The sequence below is a fragment of the Mustelus asterias genome, chromosome 3, assembly GCF_964213995.1.
Source record: "Mustelus asterias chromosome 3, sMusAst1.hap1.1, whole genome shotgun sequence".
Taxonomy (NCBI): Eukaryota; Metazoa; Chordata; class Chondrichthyes; order Carcharhiniformes; family Triakidae; genus Mustelus; species Mustelus asterias.
Genome location: NC_135803.1, coordinates 99,455,938 through 99,477,615, shown reverse-complemented (window position 1 = coordinate 99,477,615; position 21,678 = coordinate 99,455,938). Strand labels below are relative to the sequence as shown.

The following is a 21,678-nucleotide window of genomic DNA, read 5'->3' as shown; positions in this document are numbered from 1 at the left end:
AAGGTTCATCTTCTGTTTTTTTTGTCCCGTTACAATCCCTTTTGCTTGCATCATCATTCCTGTTGTCATTCAATTTTTTCCTAACTTCCACCCTATCATATACTTTTGCTCCTTCTCTTGTATTTTCCATACATCCTGTACTTGCTTAGAACCTATGACATGTCTAACATGTTCCTGATCTCGTGAAAAGTTAATAATCTGAAACATTAGCCATTTTTCTCCATAGATGTTGCCAGGCCTGATGAGTATTTCTAACATTTTCTGTTTTTATTTTAATGTTTAGTTAACCTCATTTCCAGGCAGCAATGAGAAAGCATCACCAATTGAGTAACTTTTTTTCCCCTAAGCATAGAATTTGGAAACACCAACTAGCATATTGTTCAATGACTTCCTTCACACTGATTTTAACTGATTTCTTCACAACATACATTTCACCATTCTAAAATAAAATCATTAAGCTTTCATTCTTGTTCAATGTTTGAAAAAACTTGCAATCTGCCATGCTGGTCAGGGGCTTGGAAATTTCACTTGGGCTGTCAGTGCTGAGGATTTCCAGCTGCTATGGACAAATGCAATGCATGATACATTATAGAGTTTTTAAATAGCTGAAACTTCAAGTTGAAATTCTGAACCAATGGAGTTTGGGTCTTTTTGTCTTTGAGGGAAGCAAAGAATGAACTTGCATTTATATACTGCCTTTCACCTCTTCAGGATGTCTCAAAATATTTTATAACCAATTATTTACTGGTGTTTTGAATGCAAACCTATCAGCCAATTTTTGCTCAACAAAGTCCCAATAATAGCAGTTGAGATTAGTGCCTTTACCACTGAGTGAATGATAATTGTTAGCCAGAACACTGGTAGATCTCCCCTGATCTTCAAATAGTACCATAGGCATCTCTTCCAGTTGCCTGAGCAGGCAGGTAAAACTTCAAGTCAACATTTTGTCCAAAAAACAGTATCTTCAACAATATATCATTGATGCTTTGAGGGCTGGGGTTGTGGAGGGAGCTTAATAATTATCAATAAATACATCCTTGTTTTCCTAGGTCTTTGAGAGACAGCTAAAGCTGGCAGTGGCATTAAAGAAGCCTCTTGTCATACATTGCAGGGATGCTGACCAAGAGCTCCTTGAGATAACGAAAACCAATGTCCCAAAGGAACACATGATTCATAGGTAAAATGATGATTCTACTTGGGCTTTGACTTTTAAGAAGGTTAATTTTAACCTCCTGTTTAAAATCATGAGTGTGTGTAGGTTCCCAAATGTATGAATGATCTCTAGCCTTCTAGCACCTGTTCGTTATAATGCATTTTAATGCACAAGCACTATGCCTGTGTGCTGGTTCATGTATTTTCAGTTCAACCACAAGCTTCTGCAGTGATCTGTGTCCTGTAGTGTGTGGTGAACCATAGATGGTTACCACTATGGGTACTGAACCATAGATGGTTAGCACTATGGGTACTTGTACATATGTTACTGTTGTCACTGTTGGGGTTAGGGTTAGGGTTGGGCTGATCTACCTGTTGATATTGTTCTGTGGTACACTCCAGTTGGCTCCGCCTACCTGGAGGAGTATAAAGGTCACTGCACTGCCTGGTGACCCTTTAGTCTGGGATTGTATTGTTATATAGTATGCTCCATTCTTGTTACTAATAAAAGCCTTTATTTCCCGGGTACGATCTAGCCTCCCGAGTGATTTAATCGCGCATCAATTTTATGAGTAACAATTTTGGTAAAATAAAACCATGGAGCAAATGTTGAAACCCAATCGGCTTACCTTAGAGCCATGTGCAGCGGGAGCGCCGAACACTTTCGACCATTGGTTAAAGTGTTTTCAAGACTATATCGATGCCTCAACAGCCATTCAAAACGACGCCGATAGACTGCGGGTCCTCCACGCAAGGGTAAGCGACACTGTATACTCATCAATCCGCGATGCCCAAGACTACAAAGGGGCCATCGAACTACTTAAGAAACTGTACAACAAACCGCCAAGCGAGATTCATGCTCGACACCTTCTAGCCACTCGACGGCGGCAGCCCGGCGAAACGACAGGACAGTACCTGCGCGAACTTCAGCAGCTAGCCAGAGCCTGCAACTGCAAGCCAGTGTTGGCGGCCCAGTATACTAACGACTTGATCCGAGATGCGTTCGTGGCGGGAATCGGCTCATCTTATATTCGCCTGCGGCTGCTAGAGCAAGGTAACCTAGACCTAGCTAAGACGGTGGAATTGGCTGACACGATGGAAACAGCCTCCAGAAGTCTAGAAACTTACCCCACCGACCACGTGGGAACATCGTGGCAAGTACAGCCACCGACTCAACTCTACCCAGCGGCTCCAAAAAACTGCACGATTGTGCTTTCAACCTCGGACCTGACAACGGCAGCAGCTCCAGGAGGCCCGCGGTGCTATTTCTGTGGATTGGCGAAACACCCTTGGCAGCGATGTACAGCCAGAATGGTATTTTGCTCCGCGTGTGGGAAGAAAGGGCATTATGCCAAAGTATGCAGGGCTAAACCACCCTCGAAGCTTAGCAGCGCGGCGTGTGATTCTCCAGAGCCTGTCTCCTTGTCTCCAGCTTCTTCGAGGTCTTCCACCACGTGCGATTCTCGAGCGCCGCCATTCCTGACGACGAAGACGCAAGACGCGTGCGACCTGCAGGGGCCGCCACTTTTAGCGCCACCGACCACGTGCGATCCATGGGCGCAGCCATTTTGGTTGGCACCGACCGCAGATGACCAGCAGGGGTCATCATCATCAACCATCTCAGCAGCCTGCAGTTGCACTCAAGACCCAACGGTGGCGTCAATCATCCTGGACCAGGCCAAGCCTCACAGACTCGACAAGTCCATGATGGGCATAGAGGTAAATGGACGCCTAATACATTGTTTGTTTCACAGCGGGAGCACGGAGAGTTTCATTCACCCTGACACCGTGAAACGGTGCGGTCTCCGAGTACGGACTGTCAGACAGACAGTTTCGATGGCGTCGAGGTCCCGATCTGTTACCGTGCTTGGGAGCTGCGTGGTCAACCTAACGGTGCGGGCACAGTTTATGAGAACTTCAGGCTCCTCGTGTTACCGCACCTTTGTGCTCCGATACTCCTGGGACTAGACTTTATGGTCCACCTGAGGAGTGTAACCCTGCAGTACGATGGGCCACTCCCTCCACTTTCAGTGGGAGAACAGCAGCCTCCAAATTGCCCAGCGCGCTCCACGTGTAGCCTCTCGACACTCAGAATCACCCCACCATCTTTATTCGAGAATCTCGTGCCAGGCTGCAAGCCCATCGCAACTAAGAGCAGGCGTTACAGCGCTGAGGATCGGATCTTTATTCGATCTGAAGTTCAGCGGCTCTTCAGGGAAGGGATCATTCAACCTAGCACTAGTCCATGGAGAGCGCAAGTCGTGGTGGTTAAAACTGGAGACAAACCCCGGATGGTCATAGACTATCGTCAGACCATTAATAGATACACGCAGCTGGACGCGTATCCTCTCCCGCGCATATCTGACATAGTCAACCAGATTGCGCAGTACCGGGTGTTCTCCACCATTGACTTGAAGTCAGCTTACCACCAGCTCCCCATTCGCCCAGAGGACCGAAAATATACGGCCTTTGAGGCGGATGGTCGTCTTTACCACTTTTTAAGGGTCCCCTTTGGCGTCACGAATGGGGTTTCGGTCTTCCAGCGTGCAATGGACCGAATGGTGGACGACAACGGGCTATCTTCCCGTACCTGGACAACGTCACTATCTGCGGCCATGACCAGCAGGACCACGATGCCAATCTCCTTAGATTTTTACGCACTGCGTCTCGCCTGAATCTGACCTACAACAGGGAGAAGTGTGTATTTAGTAAGCGCCGACTAGCAATTCTCGGATACGTGGTGGAAAACGGGGTCCTTGGCCTTGATCCAGACCATATGCGTCCCCTCCTTGAACTTCCCCTACCCACTAGCATCAAAGCACTGAGAAGATGCTTAGGTTTCTTTTCATACTACGCACAGTGGGTTCCCAATTATGCGGACAAAGCCCGTCCGCTCATAAAGTCTACCTCTTTTCCCCTGGCAGCAGAGGCTCGCTTAGCCTTTGAAGGGATAAAAGCTGACATTGCGAAAGCCACGATGCACGCTGTCGATGAGTCCATCCCCTTTCAGGTGGAGAGTGATGCATCTGATTTCGCCCTGGCCGCCACACTTAACCAGGCGGGCAGGCACGTCGCCTTTTTCTCTCGCACCCTCCAAGGCCCTGAAATTCGGCACTCCGCGGTGGCAAAAGAGGCTCAGGCCATTGTGGAGGCCGTCCGGCATTGGCGCCATTACTTGGCGGGAAAACGATTCACCCTGCTCACGGACCAGCAGTCCATGGCGTTCATGTTCAACAACACGTTACGGGGTAAGATCAAAAATGATAAAATCTTGAGGTGGAGAATCGAACTCTCTACCTACAACTATGATATCATGTACCGTCCGGGGAAACTCAATGAGCCCTCAGACGCCCTGTCGCGTGGAACATGTGCAAGTGTGCAGGAGGATCGGTTACAGGCCCTCCACAATGATCTCTGCCATCTGGGGATCACTCGGCTCTTCCATTTCGTAAAGGCCCGGAATCTACCCTACTCAGTGGATGATGTTAGGTCATTAACCCGAAGCTGCCAGGTACGTGCTGAATGCAAACCGCACTTCTACCGACCTGACAGGGCACACCTCATTAAGGCCACTCGCCCTTTTGAAAGATTGAGTGTGGACTTCAAGGGCCCCCTCCCTTCGACAGATCGGAATGTGTACTTCCTCAACGTGGTTGACGAGTACTCCCGATTCCCTTTTGCCATTCCCTGTTCAGACATGACCGCTGCCACAGTTATCAAAGCATTGCGGGATCTTTTCACCCTGTTAGGTTATCCCTGTTATATCCACAGCGATAGGGGCTCGTCGTTTATGAGTGACGGCTTGAGGCAATACCTGCTCTCAAAGGGGATTGCCTCAAGTAGAACTACGAGTTACAACCCCAGGGGTAACGGGCAGGTTGAAAGAGAAAATGCTACAGTCTGGAAGGCTGTCTTACTGGCGTTGAGGTCTAAGGGTCTTCCAGTCTCCCGTTGGCAAGAGGTACTTTCTGATGCGCTCCATTCCATCCGGTCCCTCCTGTGTACGGCAACCAACGCTACTCCACATGAGCGGATGTTTTCCTTCCCTAGGAAGTCTTCCTCTGGGACCTCATTGCCGTCTTGGTTGATGTACTCAGGACCGGTCCTCCTGCGGCGGCATGTTAGGACCCGCAAGTCCGACCCTTTGGTTGAACAGGTCCATCTCCTCCACACCAACCCTCAATATGCCTATGTGGCATATCCTGACGGGCGAGAGGACACGGTCTCTATTCGAGATCTGGCGCCTGCAGGGGACTTGGAAACCCCTGTCGCTCCCACACCCCTGGTTAGGGACCCCTTGACCTTTATCTCCCCTCCTGACACGGCGCGGGCAGTATCGGGACCACCACTTAATCCTCTTACTCTCGTGTACAGCTTGCCTGAATCCAGGAGATTGTCGCCACCTCGAGGCATGCTCAAGTCCAGGAGATTGTCGCCACCTCGTGGTCCACCTGTCCGTGAGGAACTGGAGGAGTCATGGACACCGCCTTGGAGAGAGGGTCATCACGGTCACCAGAACCGGCGCTACCGCCAGTGTTGAGGAGGTCGCAGAGACGGTGCGGTCCTCCAATCCGACTGAACATGTGAATATATGGACAGTTCGTTCTGTTTTTGCCCCGCCGGCCTTTGTTTTAAAGGAGGGGTGAATGTGGTGAACCATAAATGGTTACCACTATGGGTACTGAACCATAGATGGTCAGCACTATGGGTACTTGTACATATGTTACTGTTGTCACTGTTGGGGTTAGGGTTGGGGTGTTCTACCTGTTGATATTGTTCTGTGGTACACTCCAGTTGGCTCCGCCTACCTGGAGGAGTATAAAGGTCACTGCACTGCCTGGCGACCCTTTAGTCTGGGATTGTATTGTTATATAGTCTGCTCCATTCTTGTTACTAATAAAAGCCTTTATTTCCCGGGTACGATCTAGCCTCCCGAGTGATTTAATCGCGCATCATAGTGCAAGCCAACAAAAAATGAGAGATGTTCCTATCGGAAATTAAGTCACTGCAAAGTTTCCTAGTTAGCCTCCACAGTGGTCAGATTGGTTATTTTGTTGCTGTTGATTTTATGTGGACAGTCTGTGGTTATTGGCACCATGTGCTAAATGTAATTACAGGTCTCATCTTGTACCGTGTCAGGCTATTAACCATTTATCCTTTCTGAATATCTTAACCACATGAGATTCAGAAAATTTGGTTTATTCATGTGTTTGTATTATAGGGCCCGATTTTACCATTGCATTGCGCCCATTTTCGGGCAGATGCCCACTTTACCAAAGGCCGAAAATGGCCGCAATCCGAACCACGCCCAAAATGGGCGCAATGGTGATTTAAATGTATTTAAAATGCATTTAATGCATCTGGCCTCCTCCTCCCTCACCACCCTCCCCCCCCCCAACCAGAGAATGATCGGGCCTCCCTCCTCTCTCCCCGCGCCCTTCCCCCCCCCCCCCCCACACACCTCCCGAACACCAGAGGTACATCTGACCCGCTTCCTCCTCCCTCCCGCTCCACCAGAGAATGATCTGGTCTCCTCCCCCACCACCCCACCAGAGAACCATCTGGCTTCCTCCCCCCACTCCCACCAGAGAGTGATCGGGCCTCCCTGTCCCACCCCTGTCTCCCCCCCCCCACCCCCCCGCCCACCAGAGAACCATCTGGCCTTCCCCCACCACCAGAGAATGATCGGGCTTCCCTCCTTCTTCCCCCCCCCATCCCCCCCGCCACCAGAGATACGTTTGACCCGCCTCCCTCCCCCCACCCCCACCACCGATCTGAGTTAGAGAGCTGTTGGAAGCTCTGAGTTACCTCTTCAGAAGCTGGAGTGCCCGAAACAGACTTTTGCCGAGCATGGCTGTTTCACGCCGAATCTGGACGGGCGAACGTGATGGTAAAGAGGGAAATGCTGGTAAGATTGGGCATCCATCTCATTGGGTCCGATTTTACTATTTTGATTCTCGGTGCTGAATCTGGGCACTATACAGATCTGACTTGGAAAACTGCTCTCAGGCGCCCCCAAATGCATTCATCCTAAAAAGAAATCGTGAGTCTGAATCACGCTGTGGGCGGGGCTTATCGCACCCAAAATACTACAGCTCCGATCAGAGCTTTGTACTGCGCATGTACTGTGAAAAATAAAATTGAAAAATGCGCCCATGTCAGATCACTCAAGGGCCGCAAAAAGTGGATAAAACGGCCCGGGAGCGAAAAGCAGGAGTGATGGCCCCCACAGAGAATGATCGCCCCCCCCCCTCCCCCCCACCATGAGAATGATCTGACCCGCCTCCCTGGAGGGGCGAACACGGTGGTAAAGGGGGAAAGTGCTGGTAAAGTTGGGCGGGCAGCTCATTAATTCAATTTAAATGCATGCAAATGCATTTAAATCGCCATTGCGCCCGTTTCGAGAGCTGTTCTGATCGTGGCCATTTTCGGGCCTTGGTAAAGTGGGCATCTGCATGGGTGCGGATCGCACTAATCGCCTCACACCCGACTTTACCAAGTTTTCGCACCCGAGATGGTAAAACCGGGCCTTAAGTGTGCCTGAGAACAGGTTTCTAAGTTGGATCTGAATTACACCCATGTAGTTGAGAATTCTGATGAATTCTAAATACCCAACGTGAGGATATTTAGCAGCTAATGTTTTAATATGTGGTTTGACAAGAATACAAAATATTTAAATAACATCTTAAGAATGTCTCTAAGAAATGAATTTGTAAAATGAAAGATGTTTTCATGAAAGATATCAGCACAAGTCAGGCACAAATTATGCAACAAAGTAAATTACCCAGGCCAGGTGATAACACCAAAAGATAAAGGTGTATTTTGATATTAGAGCTGGTTTAAGCTGGTTGGGGAAATGCTGAGTCATAAGAAGTCATTTTTGGGAGAGACTTTCCGTAAAGCGGACAGACGAATGGCAGATCAATATTTGAAGGTGTCAAAATATGATTAATTGAAGGACATGCCATTGTTAGATTGACAGAACAGTGAATGAATGAAATTGCTTTTAATTAATTACTGGGCTGATTAATCTGATAATGAAAACTATAACCAATTCTGCTCTTTGGCATGAAATCTGAGATCCTTTGTGAAAGCTGCTCGTGCATTAGCTGTGTGGGTGGATCTATTGATCTCCCATTTTGGCCAAAATGAGATTTGTCTTGTCTTAATTGGATGTTTGTCTGAATGTTGTTAATTTGTAATGTTTTTGATTCTAACATGTCAATATTTTAATTTCATTGAACTGAATAAACTTTTTTCAGCACTTGGAATCAAAATGGTAAAATCGCTCCCATAATGTTCCTGTCATACAGACAGCAAACTTATATTGTAACACTATCCATTTTCTTATTTATTTATATGATTATAAGATTTTGTTTTTCTCTGCCTTACTTCACTCAATGGATTTGCAGTTCTTTTTGAAATAGATGCTGCTATGGCATCTTTCAAAGAGATTTATCCTACTGTTCATTCTGACATTACCAATAAATTGTGATACTTTTACGTCAAGCAGTCTTGTATGAACCTGTAAAAATGATAGTCAGCTGGTCCACCAAGCCTGCCCCACTCATGATGTCTGGAGCATCACAACTAGAATCTCCTGCCTTCTCCCCTGTAATCTCCTGGGAGAACTAAGGGGATTTTCTCAGGGCGTCCCACTGGAGGTCTTGTATTCAGCCGATCTCAGCAAACACAGACTTTTGCGGTTAAGGACGTTCTTTATTTGACCAAGGCGTTGGGAGGGAGATAACCAGAGGATTCCAACTTTTCTCTGACCTTACATCACATGAGCACAACAGCTATACATTTCTGAAGACTTAATCCTCCCACCCAACCTGTCATCCAAGCTGCTCGGTCCAGTTACATTAATACATGTTATTTACTTTGGCCAATAGCATTCTACCTTCCAGCAGAATTAGGAATTCATTGGTAAACCAAACCCAGAGGTTCTTCCACCTGTTTCCTAGTCACCTTACCAATACAAATCCGGTAGGTTCAAGGGTCATTCTTAATACCTGCAGCCCTGGGAATCAGAAGGGATTTGTTTTCTCTAGTCTGTTTTCTGTCCCTTTAGCAGTGGAGGTTGAATTGCAACTATTGCAACGGAGGGAGCTCTGGAGGAGTACAAAGAAAGTAGGAAAGTACTCAAACGGGGAATTAGAAGAGCAAAAAGGGGTCACGAAATGTTCTTGGCAGACAGGATTAAGGAGAATCCCAAGGCATTTTATTCATACGTTAGGAACAAAAGGGTTGTTAGGGAAAAAATCGGACCTCTCAGGGACAAAAGTGGGGACTTATGCTTGGAGCCCAAAGAAGTAGGGGAGATCCTAAATGAATACTTTGCGTCGGTATTCACAAAGGAGAGGGATGTGTTGACTGGGAGTGTCTCTGAGGGGAGTGTTGAACCGTTGGAGAAAATCTCCATTACAAAGGAGGAAGTGTTAGGTTTGTTAGAGAATATAAAGACTGACAAATCCCCAGGGCCTGATGGAATCTATCCAAGGCTGCTCAGGGAGACGAGAGGTGAAATCGTTGGGCCTCTGACGCAAATCTTTGTCTCGTCACTGGACGCAGGTGAGGTCCCAGAGGATTGGAGGATAGCCAATGTGGTCCCGTTATTTAAGAAGGGTAGGAAGGATAACCCGGGAAATTATAGGCTGGTGAGCTTGACGTCCGTGGTGGGGAAGTTGTTGGAGAAGATTCTTAGAGATAGGATGTATGCGCATTTAGAAAGGAATAAACTCATTAACGATAGTCAGCATGGTTTTGTGAGAGGGAGGTCATGCCTCACTAACCTGGTGGTGTTTTTTGAAGAAGTGACCAAAATGGTTGACGAAGGAAGGGCCGTGGATGTTGTCTATATGGACTTTAGTAAAGCGTTTGACAAAGTCCCTCATGGTAGGCTAGTGAAAAAGGTTGGATCTCATGGGATAAAGGGGGAGGTGGCTAGATGGGTGGAGAACTGGCTTGGTCATAGAAGACAGAGGGTGGTAGTGGAAGGGTCTTTTTCCGGCTGGAGGCCTGTGACTAGTGGTGTACCGCAGGGCTCTATATTGGGACCTCTGCTGTTTGTGATTTATATAAATGATCTGGAAGAAGGAGTAACTGGGGTGATCAGTAAGTTTGCGGACGACACAAAACTGGCAGGACTTGCAGATAGTGAGGAACATTGTCAGAGGCTACAGAAGGATATAGATAGGCTGGAAATTTGGGCAAGGAAATGGCAGATGGAGTTCAATCCTGATAAATGCGAAGTGATGCATTTTGGTGGGAATAATGTAGGGAGGAGCTACACGATAAATGGAAGAACCATAAAGGGTGTAGAGACGCAGAGGGACCTGGGTGTGCAAGTCCACAGATCTTTGAAGGTGACGTCACAGGTGGAGAAGGTGGTGAAGAAGGCATATGGCATGCTTGCCTTTATAGGACGGGGCATAGAGTATAAAAGTTGGGGTCTGATGTTGCAGATGTATAGAACGTTGGTTCGGCCGCATTTGGAATACTGCGTCCAGTTCTGGTCGCCACACTACCAGAAGGACGTGGAGGCTTTGGAGAGAGTACAGAGGAGGTTTACCAGGATGTTGCCTGGTATGGAGGGGCTTGGTTATGAGGAGAGATTGGGGAAACTGGGGTTGTTCTCCTTGGAAAGACGGAGGATGAGGGGAGACTTAATAGAGGTGTATAAAATTATGAAAGGCATAGATAGGGTGAACGGTGGGAAGCTTTTCCCCGGGTCGGTGGTGACGTTCACGAGGGGTCATAGGTTCAAGGTGAAGGGGGGAGGTTTAACACAGATATCAGAAGGACATATTTTACACAGAGGGTCGTGGGGGCCTGGAATGGGTTGCCGGGCAAGGTGGTGGAGGCGGACACACTGGGAACGTTTAAGACTTATCTAGACAGCTATATGAACGGAGTGGGAATGGAGGGATACAAAAGAGTGGTCTAGTTTGGACCAGGGAGCGGCGCGGGCTAATTGTTCTTTGTTTCTCGTTTCAAGGCTTCATTCTATGATCATCTTGCTGGTGCCAGTACAGAGCGAGACTGCGGATAGTTGGGAACCTGTCTCGGGGGCAGGGAATTCATATGGTGTTCGTGGAAGTGGAAATGAATAGGGTTGGGAAGCATTTTCCGATCAGGGCCAGTGTGATCTCCTGGACTCGTTTCGATCGCCTCAGGGGGTCGGAGAGGAATTTCCCAGATTTTTTTTCCCCATATTGGCCCTGGGGTTTTCACTCTGGGTTTTCGCCTCTCCCTGGAGATCACATGGTCTGGAATGGGGGGGTGGGGGTGAGTTACTAGGTTGTGATGAACAAAGCATCGTAGCTGTGAGGGACAGCTCGGTGGATAGGATATTAGTATGTAGATAGGCTGGAAAATTGGGCGGGGATCCTGGATTCAGGATTCAATCCTGGACCGGGGAGCGGCGCGGGCTTGGAGGGCCGAAGGGCCTGTTCCTGTGCTGTATTGTTCTTTGTTCTTGTTCTATTCATTACAACTAAAGCTGAATCCTCCAATCATTTCAATAACCTTGGTTGCTTGTAGCTAGCTGCCTGGCCTGCCCCTGATAATAGGGTATATGCTCTATCCTTCATTGTTCCAAAAGAATGTGGTCTGTCTAATTAAACTTATTTCCCATTATGCTAAGGGGTAAATTGCTTGTTGGCCAAAGCTCACAAGCATAGATAGAACATAGAACAGAACATAGAACAGTACAGCACAGAACAGGCCCTTCGGCCCACGATGTTGTGCCGAGCTTTATCTGAAACCAAGATCAAGCTATCCCACTCCCTATCATCCTGGTGTGCTCCATGTGCCTATCCAATAACCGCTTAAATGTTTCTAAAGTGTCTGACTCCACTATCACTGCAGGCAGTCCATTCCACACCCCAACCACTCTCTGCGTAAAGAACCTACCTCTGATATCCGTCCTGTATCTCCCACCACGAACCCTATAGTTATGCCCCCTTGTAATAGCTCCATCCACCCGAGGAAATAGTCTTTGAACATTCACTCTATCTATCCCCTTCATCATTTTATACACCTCTATTAAGTCTCCCCTCAGCCTCCTCCGCTCCAGAGAGAACAGCCCTAGCTCCCTCAACCTTTCCTCATATGACCTACCCTCCAAACCAGGCAGCATCCTGGTAAATCTCCTCTGCACTCTTTCCAGCGCTTCCACATCCTTCTTATAGTGAGGTGACCAGAACTGCACACAATATTCCAAATGTGGTCTCACCAAGGTCCTGTACAGTTGCAGCATAACCCCACGGCTCTTAAACTCCAACCCCCTGTTAATAAAAGCTAACACACTATAGGCCTTCTTCACAGCTCTATCCACTTGACTGGCAACCTTTAGAGATCTGTGGATATGGACCCCAAGATCTCTCTGTTCCTCCACAGTCTTCAGAACCCTACCTTTGACCCTGTAATCCACATTTAAATTTGTCCTACCAAAATGAATCACCTCACATTTATCAATTCAGTTTAAATCCATAATACTTGTTCAAAAATGATATGCTTATAAAGACAATTTCTTTGTGTGATATATAAGTGAGGCACATTGTGGTACCTTTGATACCTATAAATAGGGACACTATGGTCCCTATTTTAAACTAATCAACTTGTTTTAATAGTCTCAAAAACAGAGATTTTTATACCCTCTGCTACAGAGAGGCAAAAAGAAAATAGTCCAAAGTGTGGAAAAGATATTCTGGAAACTTCCCCTCAGCAAAACCAGTCAAGGGATTAACATTACCTGGTAATCCATATTCCTCCTATATAATGTGATCCCTGCCCAAGTCAAAAACTGATCAGCTCCCTCTTAAAGGATGTGATGAAATGCTGCAGTAAACCTGCTGTGTTACAATTTGCTGGGAGAACCACAGGTGAGTTTGGATTGCAACAGCATTAACTTATGCCCCCCTTTTGTTTCTTTACTCTTGGCTGTTTTAGTTTTATTCTCTTGATCTTTCTGTTTCTGGGCAGTAGTTGTTCATGATTCTGCTATTCACAACTTCTCTAAATACATTTTTTGTTTCTTTACTTGTCCCACCACCACTCCTTGTGATCTGGCACCATCTTCTGTTGTTTAATCTCTCCTGTCAACCACCCCACCCTATTAAAGATCTTCCTTTCTGTCCCTTACCCAGCCCCTCTCTTTTCCCCCAGTGTATCTAACATTTTCCAATTCCGATGAAAAGTCATTAACCTGAAAGTTTAACTCTGGGCGGAATTCTCCCCACCTGGACTATGTACCGTGGTGGGAATGGGGAGTGTTTGCCACTGCAGAAGCCAGCAGGAAACCGCGCCATATCTTCCGGCCCCAATCTCATTAATTATGCATCCGGGGGTTTAGTACCATATTCCGTGGTGGGGCTGGCATATTTAAAAGGCACCCAGCATCACTGATCCACCCTTGAACAAAGAATATGGACATCCTGAACAGGAGATGGATCTCTAGGAACTCTGAGACTGGAAGATGGACCTCCTCAGTGACACAGACTGGGCGGCACAGTGGTTAACACTGCTGTTTCACAGTACTAGGGACCTGAGTTCGATTCCCGGCTTGGGTCACTGTGCGAAGTCTGCATATTCTCTCCGCGTCTGCGTGGGTTTCCTCCGGGTGCTCCGGTTTCCTCCCACAGTCCGAAAGACATAGTGGTTAGGTGCATTGGCCATGCTAAATTTTTCCTCAGTGTATCTAAACAGACGCCCGAGTGTGGCGACTAGGGGATTTTCACTGTGACTTCATTGCAGTGTTAATGTAAGCCTACTTGTGAATATAAATAAACTTTAAAATTTATCCACCTGTATTCTTCCCCCCCCGCCAACTACTGTGATGTGCTGGGGTCCGGGGTTGCTGGTGACCTCCAACCCAAACTTAGGAAGCAGCCCCAGGCATTATTCAGGTGAGTTCCGACTTCTGTACACCATGTCGCTCCAGCCTTTTTCTGGACCTGTGCGTTTTCTCACTGGCATTGTGTGGATGAAAGATTTCAGTCAGGCCTTCATCTGCATTCCATGAGCAGGATGCTGGCTTTCAGTAGGTTTCGTGCCAGCTTTCAGTAGGTTACCGATCCACCATAGCAGTCAGTGGAAGATCCTGTGGGAAATTACTGCCAGGATAAAATCAATTTTTGGACTGCTGTTGAATTCTCTGACTATCCACCCACTCACCCCAGCCCCTGCTTGCCATTGAACCCACCAGTGGGGCCATGGGAGAATTCCAACCTTGTTCCTCTCTCCACAGATGCTGCCACATCTGAGTATTTCCAGCATTTTTTTGTTATTTCAAGAACCGTACTCCAGGTGCTGGACCAGCTGGCTATAAGCAGTATTATAAAAGATGAACTGATATTACAGTAAAATAGATTTTGTCCTGTAAAGTCAAAGTGAGCTTGACCGAAAACAATTATTTTTAATTTTTTTCTTCTGCTAGCTGGGTGAACAAGTTGGTTATGTTCCAAGGTGGCTGTGTTGCTGGTTTCTAGAAGATATCAAGAAGATACCAAGAATGAACTGGCTGTGTTCCTGTCATTATATATATTTTTTAAAGGGAGAATATGGCACGGTTTTAATTTTAAGTTTGAATGTTTCATTCTGCAGGCATTGCTTTTACATGCCATTGTGAAAGTATTGAACCATTTCTACAGGAATTTTCAAATTTGGATTCGCAGCCCTGTTAACCTACCCAACTGCTGTTGTGACCAAGGAAGCAGTAAGAAGAATCCCAATAGAGAGGAGAGGATCATAGAAACTGATGCACCATACTTCTTACCTAGAGGGGTCAGTGTGTTCTGTTTCTATTGTCTCCTAACATGATGTAATAATAGTTCCAAAATATCTAACCAACTGCTAGTTACACATCGGAATATATATATATCAATCATTTAGCCATTAGCTTTATGAAATCTAGTAAAGATTGTAAAACACAAAATACAGCAAAATTTTGGATACTTTGCTTACAGTATAGAATTCATTGAATGTTACAGTGAACAGCTACAGCTGTGAAAATAGTGAGGCTAGACTCAGAAAATGGTTGTTGAAAATAATGATTCAATCAGAGGAAATGCTATAACACATGAGTCCTTCTGGATAAAATAGTGTAGAAAGGAAAATTGTTTCATAATTTCCTTCATTATCCAGCATTCTTGGTGCCAGGTAATGCTTCATCTCAGCATAAATCTTTGTCAGGCTGCGCACAGCTTTGGTAAGGTAGAGGATAAAATTACCTTCCCTTGGCCTGAACAACATGCTTTTTGTCCCAGCTTCAAGGTTTTTCGTGTGAAACCAGGGTGGCATTTCCATATCAGTCATTCTTTGACCTGCTCCGAATGAGATTCGGTCAAATGGCCCGCCAGGAACTAAACTTAAATTGGCAAACACTTTCACATTGGGATAGCTTGAGTACCATAGATGAAAGAGCAGTTATGATCACACATAATACCATAAGATATAAGAGCATAAGTAGGTGATGTGATCCATTGAGTCTGCTCAGCCATTTAATAAGATATGCCTGATCTGATGTGATAATCCTCAACTCCACTTTCCTGTCTTATCCCCATAACCCTTGATTGCCTTACTGATTAAAAATATGTCTATCTCAGCCTTGAATATACTTAATGATCCAGCCTCTACAACCCTCTCCATTAAAGAATTCCACAGATTCACTACCCTCTGAGAGAAGAAATTCCTCCTCATTGTTCTATATTTAAGTAGTTGCCTGATTGCTTTAAGAGCAAGTCACATGATTTGATGGTGATGTCATTGGGGTGTTTCAGAGGCTCCTGCTTTTGGTTTCAGTTTATACTCTATACAGGCAAGAGGCCCTAGAATAAATCTGTCATGCATTACTTTGAATCTATGTGTGCACACATCTTTTTATTTTTGTTTAAAACCTAAAACCCTGAACATAGTTAGGACATTACAAAAAGAAAATTGACAACAAGTTGGGATTTTGTTTCATTAAGAAAACATCCGAGGTAGAAGAAAAAAAACATTGTGGGTTCTTGCACTTTGACTATTAGAAGGATGGGAAAAAGCAGCAACAGGATTAAAGATTGAAGTGTCAGTGATAGAAGTCCAAGTAAAAAGAAACAGTTGGAAGCTCTCTATGTGGTTTTAAAAGAGGGAGGTTTTCCAATCAGAGAAAGGTGAGATTCCAAGCAATGTCTGGCATATTTAAACAGAAGGGATGCTTTGCTGTATGGCTGGGGCCGTTTGAAAAAAAAACATCAAGTCAACGGTCTCCAGGGTAAAAAGGGGAGCACTGGGAAGACAGTAAATTAAAAAATATATATGAGGTGCCTGCAAGAGAAATGACAGGTCAGTTAGGTTCCATGGGACCTTTCAATAAAGGAAATGAATCATGGAGTTCTTATGCCGAGCGTTTTCGGTACTTTGTACAAGCAAATAAAATTGCAAACATGATGCTTACACCAGCTATCCTCAGTACAATAGAAAGTAAAACCTTCAATTTGCTCCAGAGCTTGATTCATCTAGCAAAGCTAGGAACCAAAACTTATGATGACTTGACAAAGATCCCTGAAAAGCATTGTTCATCACGGAACGGTTCGGGTTCCACCAAAGGAGTCAAGTGGAAGGTGAAACATTGCTAGGTTTGTGGCAACCTTACAAAGACTGGCACAACATTGGGAGTTTGGTGAGTCATTAGAAGATATTCTTCAAGATCGTCTAGTTTGTGGTCTCCAAAATGAGGCTTTTCAAAGAAGATTGCTTACTGAACATGCTTTGACTTGAAAGACAGCAGTAGAGATCAGTGTTGATGGAACTGGCTGCTAAGAGGCTTCACAATTTGGTGCAAGAATGAAGATCCACAAGTTGGGAACTGCCCATAAGAAGTCAAAACAGCAACAAGCATGTCACAGATGTGCCAAAATAGGCCATTGAGTGAGTGAACGTTGGAGCAAGAACTGTCAAAGCAAGAATTGTGACAAAATGTGTCACATCGCAAAAGCTTGTTGGGGAGGCCAGCTTCCCCTGAGAAGGATATTCCGAAGAAGAATCTGAAAACTTTCCAGAAGAACAACAAGTTACATTCTACAAAAAGAATTGACTACATGGAAGAATTACGACTGTGAAGATGAGAATGTCCAGCAATATGATGAGCTCCAATTGAACATTTTATACATACAGGATGAATCATCTAGATTCTGGTTGAATCTGAAGTTAAGTGGATAACCTATTAGGATGGAGGCTGATATTGATGCTGCTGTATCTTCAATTCCTGAGACTACATACCAACAAAAGCTGAAGCATCTTCCTTTAAAGCCAGCTGATATGATTTTAAGGACATACACAGAAGAGATGGTTCCATTAAAGGTTAACAATGTAGAGTTGAATGAAGAAACAGCGGAGTTACCTCATCATGTGGTTCATGGTAATTTTCCAGTTCTATTTGGGAGATCATGATTGGAGAAGATAAAGCTTAACTGTAGTGCTGTCAACAGATTAACAGACCTCCTGCACCTTCGGGATAAATACAAAAGTGTCTTCAAGAGAGACTTGGCTCAATGAAGGGAGTTTGAGTGAAACTCAAGATAAAGCCTTATAGTCAACCAAAAAGTCTCAAAGGAAGAGTGGTGCCATATGCAATTCATCCCAAGGTTGAAGAAGAGTTGGTATGACTTGTTAACACTGGTGTGTTAGAGCCAGTTACAATGAGTGACTGGGCTACCCCCATTGTACCTGTCATGAAACCAGATGCTTCAGTTCATATTTGTAGTGATTTAAAAGCAACCATAAATGTAGTGTTGTATGTTGATCAATATCTGTTACTTTAATTGCAGATTTGTTTTCTGGGTTATTAGGTGGGCAGAAATTGAGCAAGATTGATCTTTCACAAACATATTGATAAATGTAGCCCTGAATCGCAACTGTTGCTTGCCATCATTACTCATTAAGATCTTTTTTGTTATAAAAGATTGCCTTTTGGAATAACATCCGCACCAGTCCTACTCCAAACATTGATGGATCAGATTTTAAGTGATCTCTCTGGCGTACGGTGTTATGGTGATATTCTAATTGCAGGGTCTAGTGAACAGGAGTACGTGAATAATTTAGAGGCAACATTGGAACGTCTTCAAGCACATGGTCTGCATATCAAGAAAGAAAAGTATGACTTTCGAGACATCAGTCCATTATTTGGATCACTTTATTGACAGTAAAGGCCTACATAAAGCAACTAAGAAATGGGACTGATTTTAGAAGCACCACGTCCAACAAATTTTTTTTTGCTTATTTATCAGTCACAAGTAGGCTTACATTAACACTCGAATGAATTCCCTAGTCACCACACTCCAGCGCCTGTTCGGGTATACTGACAGAGAATTTAGCATGGCCAATCCACCTAACCCGCACATTTTTCGGAGTGTGGGAGGAAACCGGAGCACCCAGAGGAAACCCCTGCAGACATGAGGAGAACATGCAAACTCCACACAGACAGCGACCCAAGCCGGGAATCGAATCCAGATCTCTAGTGCTGTGAGGCAGCAGTGCTAACCATTGTGCCACCGAGCCGCAACACAATTGAGGTCCTTTCTAGGATTAGTAATTTGTTCCTAATTTAGCTACATTATTGAAGGCATTGCATAATTTGCAATGTTTGAAACAGTCATGGGAAATGTGACCAATTGTTATCTCAGTCTGCCAGAAGTACCAATTTCTTTAGTTCCTAGTGTTGTGCATACTACTATACAAGACTTAGTTGAATCTGTCTGAGTTGCTTGATGATTGTGACTATACTGTTATACCAAGTAAAAGTGAAGCAGAATTAGTTCAAGGGAAGAAGTGTCTACTGAAGTTCCAAATCATATTTCTAAGGTCAAGGGCAGCCAAATTCCAGAATATCATGGACAACCAAAGAGGAATAGATATCCTCCTGATTGAATTTCTTACTGATTGTGCATAATGATTAATGATGCATAGTATTATGTCTCGAGTATTATTGATCCTATGTATAATGTCGTAGTAATTTGTTGTCAAGACCATGGAGGTAAAAGGAAGGAATGTTATATATTTAAGTCGTTGCATGATTGCTTTAAGGGCAGGACACATGATTTTATGGTGATGTCATTGAGGCTCCTGCTTTTAGTTTCAGTTTGTACTTTGTACAGGCAAGTGGTCCTAGTATAAACCTGTTGTGTGTTACTTTGAATCTATGTGTGCAAACCATGTCTTTTTTCTTTTTGTTTAAAACCCACAACTCCTATTATAGTTAGAACATTACACTCATCTCATGTGCAACTCTTTACTCTGAAATCTGGTCCCAGACTCTCCCACATGGGCTGTGTGTGCATCTGTTGACAAGGTACGTTTGCTTGGTTACAGTCTTTTTTTGTCGGGTGAACCAAAGCACTTGCCACTATAACCTTAAACAGCTGAAAGTTTGAGACTTAAATTTTAAACACGTATATGAGAAAAATCACTCATCAGACTCTACAGACTGGATTTAATGGAGGTGACGAGGATTTTGTCCACCAACTAGAGGGCCAGCTGGAATCCCTCATTGCCTCATTTGGGAAAAGCCTGATAAATTTAATTGCCGCTTAGGCAATGAACTGAACTGTGGTGGACCTTGCCCAGGGTCAAGGCCCTAGGGGGTGGAGGTCCTGTCCCCAGAGAGCTGCTGACCAATCAGACTGGCAACTTTCTTGAAAGGCAGCACCACTGGGTAGATAGTGGCTGTTTACAGTATGGCAGTCACTCAAGACCTTGTATTGGTGCTGGATCTCAGGCCACAGGTGAGTGATGACAGGAATAGGGGTACACAGTGTGGGGTGCAGAGGAAGGGGGGAACGACAAAGGGCAGGGGGTGGTTTTCAGCAGGAATTTTCTTCCCAGGGTGGGTTCCTTGATTAGATACTAAGTGCCTTTGAATGAGGGCACCTCTCCCCCACCCCAAGCCAGTGGGAGGCACAAGCAACCCTGCACAGGTTTGCTTTTCGTGCTTCATGTATTGCAAGTGCCTTCACCCACTGCTGGATTAATGGGGCAAGAAGAGGCCCTTATGTGGGCGCTAATTGCCCACCTAAGGGCCTCAATTGGCAACAGGATGAGAAAGCTGTCCACAAACCTTTTTGCCTTGAATTTAAGGGGGTGAAGGAGAATTTAACCTGGGTCTTCCTGGTCCTAATTATTCAGTTTCGCACCAATCTGTGCACTCTCAAATATGTTTTGAGCTCTAAATAGTCAGTTGACTACTTGGCCATGCTGTGCCAAATGACAGAACCCAAGTGAATACTAAGCAATTCCCTACATAGAAAATGGGGAAAACAGGATGCCCATTAACCCCAAGTTCCTCCAGTGTACTTTCTAACAATTTGCTAGACCAAGATTTCTAGAAACCTTTCAAAATGTATGGAGCCAGGAAAGATGCAAGATCCTAGAAGATAGAGAATTCTTTTGTCACAAAATTGGAATTGTTTTAGAACTTTTAACTAATGAGATACTGGTATGTCTTATTCACTTTGTAGTGCTGAAAGCGGGTATTTTAACCAAAAAACAGTCTTTATTTGTATTTTTCAGATTTCCAAGTGGGTCTATTCTATTCCCATCCAGGACTTGCCTTGTACACTGTCATGGAAATTGCTAGACAGAAAGCTATGAAAGTCTCCACAGTTCTTTCGACACTGAGAAAAAACACCCAAGCTATATATAAAATCTGAAAAATCAACTAATGTAATCCCAGTTAATTATCTCTTAAATTGTAAGGGTCCTATAAGATCATTGATACACTTTCATTCATCAAGTATCCAATGTTATTTTCCAGGTTACATTTATCATGACTAATTTAGATCTTTTTAAAATTGAACACTGCATGATCTTTGCCAGTTTTGAATATTGGATACTGCAATGTTTATTTCAATGGTTTACTAAATTTACAAGATGACGGAGTTACATTTCTGAAGGATTTTTCAACTTTGCAAATTAAGATTTTAAATGTTAAGATGTTTATGGATACAAACCTAACATCTCGAGATTTGTTTCTGGCTACCAGTTTTATTATTAGTTTGCGACTAAAATTAAAAGTTACAACAATTAATTCTGAAATTGCAGTCTTGTCTCAGTTTGTATTGAACCAGGTACGAAGAGACATGACTAGTTCCAGTCTGCCATGCCACAGAGCTATAGACAATGACTACTCCTGTCATTCATATATGTTCACCAATGCTTATGTCCAAGACTCCACACACACACATACACACACACATTTGCACACGTAATGGGGACAGTTCATTGCTCCCAGTGAATGAATTGGCATGCTACATTGGTGATGTTGTGTGTGTTGTTCCTTATATTATAGAAATCGTGCCTTGATGTTACCTATGTTATATCACTTGACGTTGATATTTCACTGCTTGTTGGTGATGCTGCTGATGTTGTCTCACTGGTTAGTGATGTTGCTGGTAGTTTTGCCTGCTTCTCCAGCTCAGGGATAGGTCGAGTATGGACTCTGTTCCTTCTTATGTGCTTACCGTTCTCCATGATGTGTGACCTTCAGTC

General features: G+C 44.8%; 1 protein-coding gene across 1 annotated transcript in view; it reads left to right on the top strand.

The window, feature by feature from the left end:
- Positions 1-18,163, top strand: part of tatdn2 (TatD DNase domain containing 2) — a 33,195-nt gene extending 15,032 nt beyond the window's left edge. The window contains 4 exon segments of the mRNA XM_078210144.1: positions 1,050-1,177; positions 14,761-14,896; positions 14,899-14,940; positions 18,098-18,163. Of these exon segments, the coding sequence (XP_078066270.1) occupies positions 1,050-1,177; positions 14,761-14,896; positions 14,899-14,940; positions 18,098-18,163 (372 nt within the window).
- Positions 18,164-21,678: the final 3,515 nt, after the last annotated feature.